The 15,815-nt window shown below is 39.7% G+C and overlaps 4 protein-coding genes across 5 annotated transcripts in view; 2 read left to right on the top strand and 2 right to left on the bottom strand.

Annotated features, from left to right (window-relative positions):
* Positions 1-2,801, bottom strand: part of rexo4 (REX4 homolog, 3'-5' exonuclease) — a 7,927-nt gene extending 5,126 nt beyond the window's left edge. The window contains exons 1-7 of the mRNA XM_032502357.1: positions 2,285-2,801; positions 1,849-2,192; positions 1,628-1,774; positions 1,016-1,209; positions 479-567; positions 316-390; positions 144-218 (exon numbers count right to left, since the gene is read on the bottom strand). Of these exons, the coding sequence (XP_032358248.1) occupies positions 144-218; positions 316-390; positions 479-567; positions 1,016-1,209; positions 1,628-1,774; positions 1,849-2,192; positions 2,285-2,548 (1,188 nt within the window). The 5' untranslated portion in view covers positions 2,549-2,801. The remainder of the gene's footprint in view (positions 1-143; positions 219-315; positions 391-478; positions 568-1,015; positions 1,210-1,627; positions 1,775-1,848; positions 2,193-2,284) is intronic.
* A 228-nt stretch (positions 2,802-3,029) lies between these two features.
* Positions 3,030-5,491, top strand: pigp (phosphatidylinositol glycan anchor biosynthesis, class P). 2 transcript variants are annotated; one of them, XM_032502374.1, is made up of 5 exons: positions 3,030-3,247; positions 3,340-3,507; positions 4,285-4,357; positions 4,507-4,625; positions 5,070-5,491. In XM_032502374.1, the coding sequence occupies exons 2-5, from the start codon at positions 3,426-3,428 to the stop codon at positions 5,183-5,185; spliced, it is 390 nt and encodes a 129-aa protein (XP_032358265.1). In that variant the 5' UTR covers positions 3,030-3,247; positions 3,340-3,425; the 3' UTR covers positions 5,186-5,491. The 2 variants fall into 2 exon arrangements, with proteins under 2 accessions (XP_032358265.1, XP_032358266.1); XM_032502375.1 differs by having other exon boundaries at positions 3,065-3,175; positions 3,423-3,507.
* An 18-nt stretch (positions 5,492-5,509) lies between these two features.
* si:dkey-197c15.6 (putative nuclease HARBI1) lies at positions 5,510-8,680 on the top strand (the record flags this gene model as incomplete). The annotated part of the gene is given in 2 exon segments (XM_032502360.1): positions 5,510-6,561; positions 7,956-8,680. Coding segments are annotated over 2 exon segments (1,116 nt in total). The 3' UTR covers positions 8,387-8,680.
* The window catches only part of LOC116671613 (receptor-type tyrosine-protein phosphatase H), a gene marked incomplete at its 5' end in the record, with an annotated part of 14,400 nt that continues 7,224 nt past the window's right edge, over positions 8,640-15,815 (bottom strand). The window contains 14 exons of the mRNA XM_032502958.1: positions 8,640-9,031; positions 9,534-9,669; positions 9,959-10,119; positions 10,332-10,454; positions 10,725-10,859; positions 11,106-11,182; positions 11,319-11,409; positions 11,576-11,657; positions 11,872-11,922; positions 12,001-12,094; positions 12,288-12,551; positions 14,716-14,946; positions 15,142-15,399; positions 15,619-15,777. Coding sequence (XP_032358849.1) covers positions 8,891-9,031; positions 9,534-9,669; positions 9,959-10,119; positions 10,332-10,454; positions 10,725-10,859; positions 11,106-11,182; positions 11,319-11,409; positions 11,576-11,657; positions 11,872-11,922; positions 12,001-12,094; positions 12,288-12,551; positions 14,716-14,946; positions 15,142-15,399; positions 15,619-15,777 — 2,003 coding nt within the window. The remainder of the gene's footprint in view (positions 9,032-9,533; positions 9,670-9,958; positions 10,120-10,331; positions 10,455-10,724; positions 10,860-11,105; positions 11,183-11,318; positions 11,410-11,575; positions 11,658-11,871; positions 11,923-12,000; positions 12,095-12,287; positions 12,552-14,715; positions 14,947-15,141; positions 15,400-15,618; positions 15,778-15,815) is intronic.

The following is a 15,815-nucleotide window of genomic DNA, read 5'->3' as shown; positions in this document are numbered from 1 at the left end:
TGTTATAGGTATTCTTTGTAATTTTGTTTTCCAATAGTTAGTGTCATTGAAAGGCTTTGCATCATTATGTAATTGTTTTCGAGGTGGGTGTGAATGTGTCAGTTTGAAAACGTTAAGTTGAGATGTTCCTGTTGATGACTTACAGATGAATGTTCACCCTGTTGGACCTTCACGTTGAGTATTTCTCTACAGAGGAGTTTCAGGGAGGGTCGACCACTCTAAAATACAATAAAAAAAATATATAAAATAAATCACTAACAGATTCTGAGAACTGTGTTGGCACATGGTATGTCAACTTTAAAGTGATAGAAATACCTTAACAGCTTTCTTAAAAGGTTTGTACTTCTGAGTGTCCCGGATTTTCTTTTTTGGATGATCCAAGAGTAAAATCTGAAATGGGAGTTTAAGTTTGGTTTACAATTGCTTGAATTTATTTTGAAAATGTTTAGTTCCCTCTCAGATCTGACATCCGGGCTACCTTTAGGTCATTGTGTATGGCATGTCCAACCACAAGTCTGCCTTGCAGGATCTCGGCAACCTCTCTCTGCACAGTCTGTAAATCCTCTCCTGCAGTGAGGCAAGCATGGATAATGAGTTATGGTCTAACAATACATGAATATTTTTTAAGCAATTATTTGTTTCAAATTCTCACATCATAGTTTACTGTTCATTAACCCTCATGTTGTCCTCGGGTCAAACTGACCCATTTTAATATATTAATGTTCTTTTTAACTACCCAAAATAACATGATTTATTCTACACAATGCTCTTTGGCAATAACAAATCTCTTTCATTAATTTTGGGGTGTCTCATTCAATTTTATAGCATTTGAAAAAAAATGAAATGGTTTTGACAAGTTTACATATTCCAGTCTGATTATCCAATAAAAAATAACTGTAAAACTAAAGTGTGACAGACATTGAACAAAAGCATCAAAAGTTATGAAAGCAATAGTGTTTATTTTCAATATTGACGGAAGACAACACATAGGGTTAAAACTACCCCCGAGACTCACCCTCTCTGATGTCCTCTGGTCGGATGCCACTGACAGCTGTCCTGTAGTCTGTCACCTTCTCTGTGGGTTTCACGTATTTGTCATAGATGCATTTCCCAAAGTGGTTCACGAGGGACACGCGAGCCAAGATGCTGTCCTCTCCATCAGGACCGACTCCCACCATCTCGCAATCAATGGCCACGGCTTTGGTGAGGCTGAGAGTTGGCCAATGGCAAACAGGGCGATAAGAGAGGACAGTTGTCACTATTACGTCAACCTGCCTGAGGAAAAACTGTTGTCTCTGTTTTTGTCACTCAGAATCAGCTTTATTGGAATAGTATGTGTACACATACAAAGAATTAGACTCTAGTAAAACATTTTGTTCCTGTCTATACTGTGACATTTATCTTTGCTGGCAATGTTATGCACTAAAATATATAAAAACAGCAGAATGGTCCTTTTAAAAAAAAAAATGCAAGGACAACACTGCAGCTAGACTGGTAGCAATGCTGCATTCAGGTTGCAACTTGTAACTGATAAGATTTCTCAGTTAATAACCAGTCATTAAACTCTGCCAGTATGACATGAACATTAATGTGGCTACAAAATGACGCTGACTTTGTCCTCACTCACCCATCAAAGGCTTTCTCCTTGACCAGGGCGCTCTCTGTGTCCTGGTTTTTGTGAATGCCCTGCTTCTTCCTCATGATCTCTGCTGCCTCTGCTCCCACTGTTGCCTCAATGTCGTCAGGGTCTACATCATCAAACCAAAGGTCTGCTCTGCAATAGCACAACAGGATGAAGTTAGCAGCCACAATTCATCAACAGCAGAATTTAGTTCTGAGTATACTTACTCCGTAGGTTTCCTCTCTTCGACCTCAGATTTCTTTCTCTTGGCTGCTTGCTCACTGCTTGACTTTCCACTGTCCTTTTTCCTTTTTGGAGCAGCAGACTGTTTCGTCTCCGGGACAGCTGGAACCTTTGAGTTCACTGGTGAGCCCTGAGGGGCAATACTTTTTGGGGGAACAATTTTGTGCTGCACTTTTTTGTCTGGGAGAGACACTGTACGTCTGGGAGACACATTGTTCTTGGGAATACTTTTAGAAGCTTTTTCTTCAGGCTGGTGTTTTTGCAGAGCAACATTGGGAGGGTTTGGTGCCGCAGGCTCCTTCTTCTCTGGTTGACTGGCCTTCAACACCTGGGGAAAGATGAGCAAGGGTTTGAACAAAAGCACAGAATGTGACATGTCGACAAGCTGCAGAAACAGACAAAACTCTTTTAAAGACAAACCTCTTGTAATGCCTTCCAGTTAGCAGAGAACTGCAGGCTATCTTTCGGAGGGACGGCTTGCTGAGCTTGAGCTTTTTTGGGGGTCTTGGGGGCCTTGGGTGGTGGCTTTATCTTTTTAAACTTCTCTTCCATCCACCGTTTCCTTTTCTTTTTCGATGTGCATATTTTCTCTGTGGACGCGGGTTGTTTTGTTTTAGCGGTGAAGTCTGTTTTCTTTGCCTTCGCCTTTGACATTATGGCCACATTCGGTGAAATATTTTGCATTCTTTGGTTAAACTCTGCTAACCGTACTCAGCCACGCTGGACCGTCAAAGCTTCGACATTTAGTTGCCAGGTAACGTTAAAAAAAAAAGGAAGTTCCGCCTTCTCACCAACAATTAAGTAAGTTCACCGTGTGGTCGCACCGACGCAGATAATTTGTTAGGAAGTTTTCCTTGACTGCTGAGGAAATTGATCAGTCGACTTCAGGTGCTGCGAAACCATGCTGAAATGTATATTTCCGAGATGTGCAGCGGCCAAATGTGTCCGGTTAAAACAGTAAAACAAATCGTAACGGAAAGTAAATAAACTAAAAAATCATAACGACCATTTAGCCGTTTTCAACTAAAATTAACTCCGATTTATATGTTAATACATTAAAAAGTTGCTTTGCTTTTGCTTCTTATTCCAAACGCGGAAACTCGTTTTGTGTCCAACGTTTCACATCGGACCGAAAATCATTTGGGACCAAATGTACGCCTATAATTGATCGACGATGTTCAACAGCATGAACAAATTGGAGTAAAAAGGAAAAACTGTTTTGATTGCAATTTTGAGTTTAACGGGTTATTATTTACTCTTTAGTCACATTTTGGACACCTACTTAGTGCCGTATTTGTCGAGGACATCTTGGTAAATAACCAAAGCTCTCAGTATATGTTGACAGGAACATGCTCAGAGAGATGTTCTCGGGCTACTAACGTTAGCTAGCTGAAGTTACTAACGTAAGCTAGCTAAAGTTACTAACGTAAGCTAGCTAAAGTTACTAACGTAAGCTAGCTAAAGTTACTAACGTAAGCTAGCTAAAGTTACTAACGTAAGCTAGCTAAAGTTACTAATGTTAGCTGCTAGCTAGATAAACCAAAATATAGGTATTTATAAAATGGGGGCCACCTCTCCCTCTCCTGTCCCTGAGAGGGCCATTTATGGCTTCGTCCTTTTCCTGGGCTCACAGTTTGGCTTCTGTAAGTATTGTCATTTCACTCTTCCAGTATTAAAGTGTTAAACATGTCTAATTAAAATGGAAAATCCAACAGAGTGACAGTCACATGATACAATGGCATTTTTTTTAAATGTAAAAACATTAAACACAAACTACGTATTCTTTTACTGATTAGCTGAGGAAGTCATAACCAGATATGTGCACATTAGACTGAATGTTGACTTTTGCTGTCTGAAGATTTGTTTTATGTTGCTTGTTGTATGATGTATTACTTGTTGTACCTTGTCTGTTTTTTATGTTGGTCTTTATATGTTGACTGTGTTGTCATTTTATTGTATTTAATTTATTTTAGGTTGCCATTTTCAAACTGGCCAAGGACAACCGATTTAAATAAGCCTGCTGAGCTAAATCTGGCTCATTTACAGTTGCTTTGCTGTTGATTGAGCTTTGTCCCTGTTAAATAAATAAATACAAACAAACAAGAAAAAAACGATTCCAGTGGGCTTCGAACAATTGCCATCAGAACAGAATTTAAAAAGAAATGAGGTTAAGCCTCTTAATTTGTGGCCATTGTTGCATGTTTCTGACATTTTGAGTGTTTTTTTTGCTTGAGATCAATTCAGAAACAGCTTCAAATAGAACAACAATTTGATTTACTTTTTATCTGTGACATACTGTGGAAAGTAAGCCATCTTTCCTTTTAAATAAAATACAGTCAGCGTATGTTAAAGATGACAAGCGCGTGCACGTGTGCGTCATTGACTGCAATATGACATTTACTTTGCTTTATTTTCTTCAGTTCTGTTTTGCCTATGGGCATATATACCAGAGGAGTGGCTTCATTCAATAGGGCTCACTTACTGGCCTCAAAAGTAAGTAGAAACCTTTGACCAGATTGTAGTTATCTAAAAACGAGTCCCCTCTCTTGACTTTTAAATAAAATAGTGTACCTCAAGAAATACACATACCACATTACAAGTTTAATGACCCGTTAACTGAAAATGTTTTCTTTGTTGTGCAGATATTGGGCCCTCGCTGTGCCAATCTATCTGCTGGTTGCAATAGTGATCACTGCAGTGTTGCTGTTTGGAGTGAACATGAACAACACAGCTCCACTTGACTCCATTGACATCATCACAGGTGAGGATGTTGCCGTACTACTACTGGTTAGGTGACAATGCACCAGTGTAGCAACATTACCGGCCCCTTATTCAGTAATTAGTGCTACAATTAGATTATAATATACCTAGTCTATATATACCTATAATCCACTTCTGGGATTGTTCAGGTGCTGCTAGAAAATACCTCTGGATGTCCTTCTTTTTCGGCGGATGTCCATGGCATTCTGCTTTCTTTGTGTTGGTGTTCTAAACTCTGGTCGATTTAACTGCTCCTCGGATCAACCCAGGCAGCTATCTGTCCAATCTGAGTTTTCTGTTACACGACTAACACAACTTTTGAATGTACTTGTCCACCAAAACAAGAAAAGCTGTAGATAATTGCTATTATCAGGCCATATGACATGAGAAAACACTCAAATGTTTAGAGGAACCCTAACACCTGAATATTTACTTTCTGTCACAGATGTGTACGCTCAAGGCCAGAGGACAACAGACTGCCACAAGAGGGGAATACCCAGACTGAAAGATGTCTCCATCAGTGAAGTCAACAAAATGTTCTATTTGTCGCCCAAGCTATAACAAACAGGAACTGATTTTAGATGGATGCAGAGTAGAGGTGGAGAAGCAGGAGATTTTTTGGGGTGTATTCTTTTACATTTGGTTTATAAAGGAAAAATTCTATTTATTTATCCGGGAACAATGGAACATTGGGTGAAGATGCACTCAAAGAGTGTACTTTTCTTTCTGATTTACACACAAAATGTTGTCCTTTGTGTGTTAATAACTGTTTACAGTTGGCTATTAACCTGCATAGCACTATTTTATTGTAAAATACATTTATCTGATTGGTCTAAATCACAACCTGTAACACCAATCTGCAATTAAGGGCCCAAGTATGTTTTGTTTTTTTTAATTTATTATAGCACGGTACCTGCCTTCCCTCATAGGTCACTCATTTTATAGATACTATTCATTCACTATATTATAGGGTTCCCACTTGTGATAATCTGAAGAATATCATGTCATTTTACTGAGGGCAAATAACACTTCTCCTAGCTTGTCTTGTGCAAAACCGTTCCTGTCCACTGGGGGGCGATAAAGAACAGGTTTGCAGACTGCCTCAACAACCAGAAGAAGAGCGTGCTTCCATGGTTCTGCATGATACCGATTGCTACGGTTTATCATTTATCCTGGAACCTTTCGTAGGAACTTTAATGCCGGAGTTCCACGTGTATTTATTTAAACGTACTGCTGCAGTAACCGTGAACGAATGGCCTTCGCTCTGCCGGTGTGGCTCGCGGTCCAGGAGGAGCTCCTCGGACATGAAGAAGCGGACTGCGCGGCCCCGACCTGTTTCGACGAGTTGGACGATGCAGCTTTGTTCAAGATGTTTCACCTCACCAGACCCTGCATCGCTTTCATCACAGACACCGTCCGCGTCCGCATGAAGAGCGTCGCTCTGAAGAAACCCGCCCTGTCCGTGGACGCGACGGTCATGGTGGCGCTCAACTATTACGCACACGGAGTTTTCTCCGCCGACATCGCACAGAGATTCGGACAAAGCCAGACGGAATGCCTCGTGATCATTTCCGATGTCTCCAGGATCATTGCGGGGATGTACGAGACGTTCATCTCATTCCCCCAAATCCAGGAAGCCAGAGCCAATGTCGCCCGCAGGATTGAGAAGTTATGCGGGATCCCTAAGGTGCTGGGCGTCCTGGCGCCTGCTCACTTCAAGATCAGAGCTTCTCCATACGAGAAGGACTCGTTCAGGTCTTTTGTCAACACCTTCGGTTACACATCTGTGGTGAGCCAGATCATATGCGACTCCGACGGAAACATACTGAGTGTTGAAAAGTGTTGTGTGGGCAGCACGATCGAGCAGGAAATGTGGGAGACGTCGTTCAAAGGAAGGGAAATGGAGGAGGACCTGCACGGACCCTATTGGGTTATTGGTAAGCTATACAAAAAATGGGGGAAAGCAAGAATGGAGACATCCTGTTTGGATGTTATAATTCGTATTCTGACCGCTGCAATTTAAAAGACTATCGCATGTCTACATTTCAGTATAATTAGCACACACACCTTTAGCGCCTTGTGAAGTCATACAGAAATATATATTTTTTTTAGTATAATACTCAGTTTTGACTTCTAAACTCAAGGTCCACTTTTAGCTTCTTCCAGACCTTTCAACTGCGTATCACAAGAATATGTGGTTGAAATGTCTGGATAAAGCTAAAGCAGATTTTCCCAAATTACTGTTTACAAGGTGAAGAATAAACTTTCATAATCTATAATTAATATTGTCATAATTACACCATACCAGCGATTTAGTCGAGTCATCAAGGTGGAGTGAGTCTGTGTAGAATTCCAGGACTGCCTACATTTCTCCTGGTGGAGGGTTTACATTAAACAAAATGACACCACATGCACGATTGCAAAGGGAGTTTATTTATTGACTTTTTTCCTAAACATTAAGCGGTGCCCTCTCTAGCATTTGGTGTAAAATCAGTGTTGGCAAAATTCACGATCCGGGGAACATTTCTCTGCATTTTCTAAATAGTAGTAGGAAGCCCGTGAATCATGCACTAGTTGCAGATATTGATATAAATTGCTTTGTTACGAGAGTAGTGAACGTAAGAGCGAGAATGCAGCGCTGAGAGTGACGGAGACAGAAGCATGAAGCGTATGTGTGGCTGAGGAAAACCATCCCACAGACGATGTGAAGCGAGTTAACAAGAATGTTCTTAAGAAATGGTGGGTTCACCTTTTTGTTAATACTGTCGGTGAAGTAAAAGGTGTTACCCCCTAAAGAACATCAGCCCTGGATGGAACGCCTCCCCAGCTGCTTCCCGACAGGTCTTGGAGCCCGAAACAGGAAAAAAAATGTATAGCCTATTTAGTTAGAAACTTATCCAACGTCTGAGTCCATTTCATGAATGCTAAAGTCCGATTTTATATATCCTGTAGTCCAAGTCCTGAGTCCAGAGAATAGAGACTGGAGGCCATCTACTCTACATACTCCATCACTGCACCATACACCACTGATGGATTGCCACTAGCATTTTGTAACAATTCATGCAATGCAGTCATATTAGAATCACTTATATATGTTCATTTGATTATAAACAATCCTTTTAGTTTTAAATACGTCTTCCTTATATTCTGAGTAAAAGCACACAACTTCTGTTTTAATCATGCAATTTCGTTAGAGCAGATTTACAGTTTTTCAGTTTTGTGTAATGAATTCCTTGCAGACTAGACACTGCAAGGCTGGTTTGGACCCTTCACAATACGTACTACATGCTTAGTTTTTATTAATCCCATTCTCTCCTGTCTTCCTCCAAAGGTGGGAAAGGCTACCACTTAAGTAAACATGTGTTGACTCCCGTGTCAGAACCTGCTAATGACATTGAGATCCGCTTCAATGACGCCCACATGAAGATCCACGACGTCATGCGGACAACGCTCGGCTCCATGAAGAGGCGTTTCAGGTGCCTGATGCAACTTGGTTTTGCACAGGAAGACTCTCTGGACAAGAAGTCCAACATTATCAAGACGTGCAGTGTCCTGCACAACATTGCTAAGAAGTTCTCGGTCCCTCCCCCGCCTGTAGCTGGTAAGATTGAGCCCCTACATCCAGGCAAGCAGCGTGCTGTGCCAGACAACATCAACCCAGAGGCCATAAAAGCCAGACAGGAACTCATGAATAGTATCTTCTCTGTTGCCCCCAGTAGCAAGGACCCGCCGAGTATAGATGGCACCAAAGAGGACATTTAAGCAGTTGGTATGATTTCAACACTAGGATGCAACAGATAGGCAATGTACATCATGAACGAATGTTGGACCTGAAAACCCATGTTATTATGCAAGATTTTAGATGCGTTTGTTGCTGTTCTGTCAGTTTGACACACATTTGTAATTGTGGCAGCATACTGGGTTTTTCATCTCGTTTGCAAACTTTGTAAAAACATTCAGGTATTTTTGTTTATAAAACAATTTATTTCTTAAACAAATGGAACATTATTGTTTTCTACCTACATTTCTTATTTTTAATAAATGTAATTCGTCATCTGGAGTGTTTCTGTCACATAAATATAATACACTATAGATTCAAGGAACAGAAATTTACAAGTTAAATAAAATGAAGAGAGCTATGCCTGTACAGTAAATATATAAAAGGTTTTCATATTTATGATTTATATAACAAAATACCACATGTATAATTTAAAATGTTTTTCATTAAGTGCATAAAAGATTTCAGTACTAGCAAACCTGTTTAGTTTAGGAATTTGTTTGACGAAGTTCTCGGAGTGCAGTGGCATTGGCGTAGATCATGTCTGTATTCTCATATATGTGCTCTTCAGTCTTCTCATCGGGCTGCAGACAGTCCAGGATGCATTGGTGCAGAAAAACGTACTGGGACTAAAAACAAATGTCCTGGTCATTTCAAAAGCAGAACTGTGCGTAGAGTATTAACGATCACGCTATATTAAGGCTGACACTTCCTTGTATGATTACAAACCTCAGTTTCCTAATAATGTAGACTAAGCTTTTGTGTTTGAACTTGCAATTCAGCGTCACAAAGAATGTACATATACAATGTATAATGTGCATATAACACACCTTAGTGCAGTGAGACCTACATTAATGTGAAATTAGTATTTCTTTTATAAATATTTTGTAAAAGATTCGACTTGTAAAAGTTTAAATGGGATGATAGAAAAGTAGAAAAAATTCAGACCCATGTTTAATAAGGATGGAAACTACATGGAAATCTAAGCAGAGAGTGCATACATATGCTATAACATCAGTGCTTGTACTATATCACAACCTGTGTCTAAAAATCAAAAGACCACACTACACGGAGTACCTAACTAAGGAAGTGGTAACTCAGCCTGAAGTGATGTCATGTGATCAGTTTTACCTCTGTTTGCACCATGTATGGTCGGCTCAGTCTCATCTTGTGCACAAAGCCGTGGATGCCCACTGCTCTTTCTTTCTCTAGCTGCTGAAGCAGCACATCCAGGGCAATGATGGTGCCTGTCCTCCCCACTCCAGCACTACAGGCGAGACACAGCAAAAGGAGAGCAGTTAGTGTCCAGGTATGATGGTCATCATCAGGTAGTCCTGACGGTTTTAAAGTTGATTTTTAACTTTACATAAATATCATTCACTAGTAAAGTTATATTTTTTCCCCCTCCTGAACATTTTGTTACTTGCAAAGTCAGTGAAAGTTATAATAGATGACATTTCCTTTAAAGTTCATGCATATATAATAACCGTAAGCTACTCAGTTGACCACACTTTTTTGACCTCACTCCAGACTTTAAATAAGCACTCCTTCTGTACCTGCAGTGAACCACAGTTGGTGCTCCATCCCCTTCTCTCTCTATGTGCTGTCTCACCAGTCCTCTGAACTGGATCAGGACATCTGTGCCTTGTGGGACTCCATGGTCAGGCCAGGCAGTGAAGTGAAAATGTTTCACTGTGCGCTCCTCTAAGCGGTTCATCTGTAAAGACGATTAGAGGAATTCAAATACAGTAATTCTGTGTTTTGAACCAATATAGTAGACAAAGTCATTGAGGGTTATCCTCTTTAAAAATGTTTACCAATTCAAACAAGATTCTCTTATGATACGTGACATTGAGCTTTGTGACTTTGACAAATATGAATAGCCATTCTATTTGGTTAAACCATCAACATTTTAGAAATGTTTCTTACATGTTTCACCCTGAATTCCCTCAGTGTCCAGTCAGGCTCCTGCTGCTCAGATCTGATGGTGACCGTCAGCTCTCCGTAAGGGCAAGGGTTACTGTCTGCAGGCCAGTATCGTTCACACTTAGTCTAGGAAAAAAGAAAATAGGTTATTGAAGTCGTTTTAATGTAATGCAATAAGTGTCATAGAACATCAGCCCAAGATCTATATCAGTTCTTTGTGGGAACCAAAAAATTCACAAATAATAATTGGGTCCACAATAGGACACGTAAACTGTCACCATTTGACGACACTAGCTACAAGAGCAAATGATTCACATTAACTGACCAATTTAAGTTTGTACATCCCCATACAATCTGAAAATAAAACATTCTCAAATCTTCCTAATGCTGACTCACCCGTCCTCCCTCAGTGCAGTTGGTTACCATGACGATGCCTTTCACCTTTTGTTCCCAGATCATCCTCCAGAAATCGTTGACTGTGGAGGGCAGAGGACCCTGACTTGCAATGTACTCTATTTTGCTGTTGTAGCCCTGAGAAGCGATTGTCAGAGTTAGCGTTTGTACATATCTATATTGCAGATGTCCTATATTGCTTAGAATGAAATAAAACACCATTTTGTTCTCATGAAATCACACAAAGTCAGCAATGTTGGACTTAAAATCTATGTTCATGTGCAGGTGTTTTTGCAACCATTTACTTGAAAATGTGGAAACTTCACAAGCTAATGAATGAAGCTTATCAAATCTGCCCTTTGACTGTTACCAAGTAATACCTACTGGCATGTAACTGGCATTAATGTAGTCTGAGGTTTTATTGGGACTGGATGTAGTTAGCTTCACCCGACACCAGTCATCTAGGATTAGAAAACCAAAGAGGGTGTAACTGCCAAGCACCACAACAAAGTAGACATTGGTTAAGATGAGTCAGTAGATTTGGAATATTTTGTGAGTCTCCATTGCTCCTGATAGAATGTCAGAGGACAGGCTTACATGGCTGGACATTGTTGAAACGATTCTTCGGTTTGTTCTCAGGTGAAATAGCTGCCTTTTGTGTTTGCTCTGTGCCAACAGGAACAAGGCTCTGAAAGGAAGTTGGCAGATGACATGACGTGACTGAGACAAAGGTCAATAGAAAGCCAATTAAAGAAAACACCACTGCAGTATACATGCACACTTGTATGGTCATGTACAAACAAACAGAAAGATAGAAGAGGAAGAACAAAATATAATTTGATTATTCAATGCACCTCATAGTCCTGGCTGAAACCTCTGTTCTCGTCCACACTTAATTGGTAGAAGTGGTCTGGAAACTTTGCCACAGAAATAGCTCTGGCAAATAAAATGTAGAATTAATGTAAGACAATATGTAAGACAATGGACATACACAAATATCGAAGTTCATTGTATACACAGTATATTTTCACATATGGTTAACCTAGTAAATTTCTGTAATTATACAAGACCCAATTTTCTCTTTTCACTACATCGTAGATCAACAGTGGTTTGGTGACTATGAAACGTATACTGTGAAACGGATACTTACTTGAACTTTTTATTGGATTGTCTGGAACCACCAATGAATGCCTTTTTTCTGCTGTGGAAAGGACAAAAAAAGGGGTTGAGTCCAGTTGAGTACATACAGGGAAACTACAGTCACTCAGGCACCACCCACCTGATGATATCTGGTCTTTTCCAAAAAATGAAGACAACCAGACAGACCAGGACACCAAAAAGCAGCACAGCAAATACTGACCCAGCAATGACTCCTGCAGGGAGTAAAAACAAGATCAAATGCTTTGTAACATACCAACATGCACTAGACACAGTAGACACCAAAAACAACAAGCAACTCATATTGTTGATGCCACAATAATCAGGAACATGTGAGAATATTTTGTTAAAATGTTACATCACTCTGAAATGGTATTCCTAAAAAGTAAAACAGTCATATTGACTCACCTCTTGGATCAGTAAGACACGAAAAAACGAATGGGTCCAAACTCCTTACAGTCCCAGACAGTGAAGCTAAAGACACCTCATATGTTCTGGCCGGTAGGAATCCAGAAATTGTGAGCTGCCGTTCTTCATATTCAGCCACTATGTGAGTTTTCCCACTCACGCTCACTTCCACTGAAGTCCACACACCTTCCGGTTTATCCCAGACAACCGAGACAGAATAGCCAGCTGCCCAGTACTCACAGTGACCCCTTAAATATGGAGGATCTGGGTAAAACAAGTGGAAATATGTCTTTAAAATACAATAAGAAACCATACAGAAACTTATCTTAAAAAACTATAATGATAATTAGTCGGTTAAGTCACATTCTGCTATTTATTACAGGTGTACCAGAGTAAGGTTTTGCTGCTATTCTTTGTTTCATTTGTTGGTTCGATTCAATATTTTGGGGGATTTTGAGTATTGGTTGGGGCAAAAAAGCAATTTCAAGACTGTGTTGGGTATTTTTCTGTTGATTCTGTGTTGGGTACTTACGCTATTTCATTTTGTTTTAACCTTTTACAGCCAAATTAATTAATCAATTATACTAAGGAAACAATCAATAAATTAACTGCTATTAGGTATATTGTTATAAGGTATATTGTTGCACAGTGCTCTAAAGCTTTTCTTTCAGATTTATTATTTGGTTTTAAGCACACACAAAAAACTAAGTTAATTAAATGGAGGTACAGGACACCTAGCCTGGAAACCTAGACCCAAATCTGAAAAACTAATGGCGTTTTTCCATTGCAGATTAGTACCGCCTCATGTGTGAGGCAAGCCGTGGCTGGTCGTCATAGCGGGAAACTGCCATGACCTAACACGATACACAAACACACACACACATACACACACACACACACACAGAACCGTCAGAGGTGTGTTATTTTTTATTCTCGGCATGTGGCTGTTGCCACAGCCAGAAGACAAATTTAGTTTCAAAAGGAGCTGAAGGCCGCAAGAAAAAGAAAACGCTGGTTAAATTATTTAAACACGGCGGGTTTGTTGAGGACACCCCCGTCTGTCGCTAGCAATGATGACGCAGTCAATAGCGACGATTCTCTCTGACCAATCAGTAGCCGGCAGGTTTTCACGTCACCTTTTGGTATTGCCTCAGCTAGCTTGGAACCTTGACTGAGGCAGTACTAAAAAACGTACTTGTTAGCAGGTACCAGGGTCTTTTTTTCGTAACCATAAAAGGCGAGTAAAGTTGAGGCGAGTCGAGAAGGTACCATGCAGTGGAAAAACACCATAAGGGTCTGGCACTGAGTAATAAATATGGTCCAACTCGAGAAATGGCACAAAGCGTGCATTTGAAAATCTCACTGCACGCAATTGAACAACACTAGGCCCAATTACAACAACAGGAGCTAACTGGTAGATTAAAATGTCATCTGTGTAGCTCGCATCTGGCCCGCCTATATCAGATACACCGATGTGATTGGTGCAGCTTGGCTACAAGGGCATAGTTAATGAGCAGCATTACTGAATACCAGAGTGACTCGCTGAACAAATTCACTCTGCGCTCTTGCAAGAACTCTGGAGATCCAGGGTACAGGACACCTTCAATCCGTGTATCATTCATTCAATCGTTGAATAACAACTTGTTTTTCCAATTTCCAATTTGGTGCTCAAATGAAAAATGGAAAACAATGGATAACATGCGTATCATCAAATGTTGTGATTAAATAGCTTATAAATACATATCTGATCTTGCACATAAAAACATGTAAGAATTGAATCCCCCTTCCAGTTGGCCAGCCATGCCAAAACACTTAAGCTATTTATGAACCTCAGATTTCAATAGATAATAATCTCAAAAGGAATATTGTAACGTGGTGTACACATAAAAACAACGCGGAGAGTGGAGTTCACTTTGCGGCAAAAACATAATAGTACTTTCTGTGTGTTTTAACCACAATTTTTTCCCTAAACTTAACTAGTCATTTTGGTGCCTAAAACTGAACTGTTGATGCCGCAAGACGCTCCTTTTTTCTGGTTATCTCAACTATAATGGCCCCCCCCGACAGCAGCATCATCTGTCTGTCCCTGGCTCACAGTCCTTTAGACCTTTTGGCGGCTAAACAATTGCCAATAATTTGACATTAAATATAACCCTTGAAAATATTGAAATTAGATGAAAAGCTCTTTTTTCATTTTTCATTTGAGCACAACATCGGAAATTGGAAAAACAAGTTATTATTAGTTTTTTTCATTTTGGTTTTGGAAACCAATATTGCTTTCTGCATTTATTTTGAAAAGACTAATACAGTAAATTAATGATACACGGATTACCATTACGGTTAAAATGCTTTGAAATATTTAGCCCTAAAATATAGATTAAGAAAGATTGTGTTAGTAAAGATATAGAATTGACAGATGAATACTTACAGATTGTCAGGTTGTGGCTACACTGCAGAAAGAATGTTGAATCTCTTTCGTACGCAAGAGACACTTCATAGGTCGCACCAGGGTAAAGGCCGCTAAATGACACATTTTCACCCCCAAGACTGACGTGAGTTTGTGATTGGTAGGTGGCTGTGGCCTTCGAGAACAAGCCTTTAATCAGTCCTTGGATCGATGAGTTAGTAACACGCCAGGCTACATGGGTACAGTTTAGGGCTGAAATAAATGAGAAAATAATTGCAGACAGAAAAGCTTTGATTTGGCAAAGTTAGCACATAATTTAACCAAAATAATACTTTTCCAAAATGAGGACTTTGTTCATTTAAATATAGAATAACATGTTATTATTCATATTAAAAGATATCCATTGACAAAACTTTTTTGACTTTGTCAGAAAGAAGTCGTGTATACCTGTTACTGTAAAGCCTTTGTAAGCAGTGCTGTTGAGATCAGAGAACGTCGTGATCACGCTGAATGTATACTCTGTTCCAGGCTTAAGAGATGTGATTGGATAGAACACATCATTTATAGCTGTATTTGGGAGAAGTTTGGAATTTTCTTCATTAATTTGGACAAAGTAGGCCCAGTCTTTTTTCCCTTTTGTCCACATCAGGGTTATGCTGTTCACAGAGCGTTCAGTCACGTTGACCAAAGCCACCATTGAGGGAACTGAAAACACACACAAAAATACTGAATGGATTTCAAAAACATACACTCACCTGAGGATGGGCCTATGTAATACATAATGGAATATGAAAGGTAGTACAATGCAACGTCAATGAGCATTAGTTCCTCTAAATCCTATATCTTTTGGGAGTTTCATCTTAGATAAACGATGGGTGACTATTTGTTAAAGTTGTTTTTTTAAGCAATTTTTGTATGATTTGCATTTCAAATCAATATCAAATGAGAATCCAGTGCTGTTGAGTTTCTCAAAGCAAGTCATAAGAGTGAAATTATATTTTGTCCCAGCATTAAGCAAAGAGACCACATGGGAAATTGATGCGTTGCTCTTGACCTCAATTGAACTTCTCTTGTTATCATTTACTGATCCCACTCCCCTCATTTACTGATAGACTCTCCTC

This window comes from Etheostoma spectabile, chromosome 21 (assembly GCF_008692095.1).
Source record: "Etheostoma spectabile isolate EspeVRDwgs_2016 chromosome 21, UIUC_Espe_1.0, whole genome shotgun sequence".
Taxonomy (NCBI): domain Eukaryota; kingdom Metazoa; phylum Chordata; class Actinopteri; order Perciformes; family Percidae; genus Etheostoma; species Etheostoma spectabile.
This window is presented reverse-complemented; position numbering and strand designations above follow the sequence as displayed.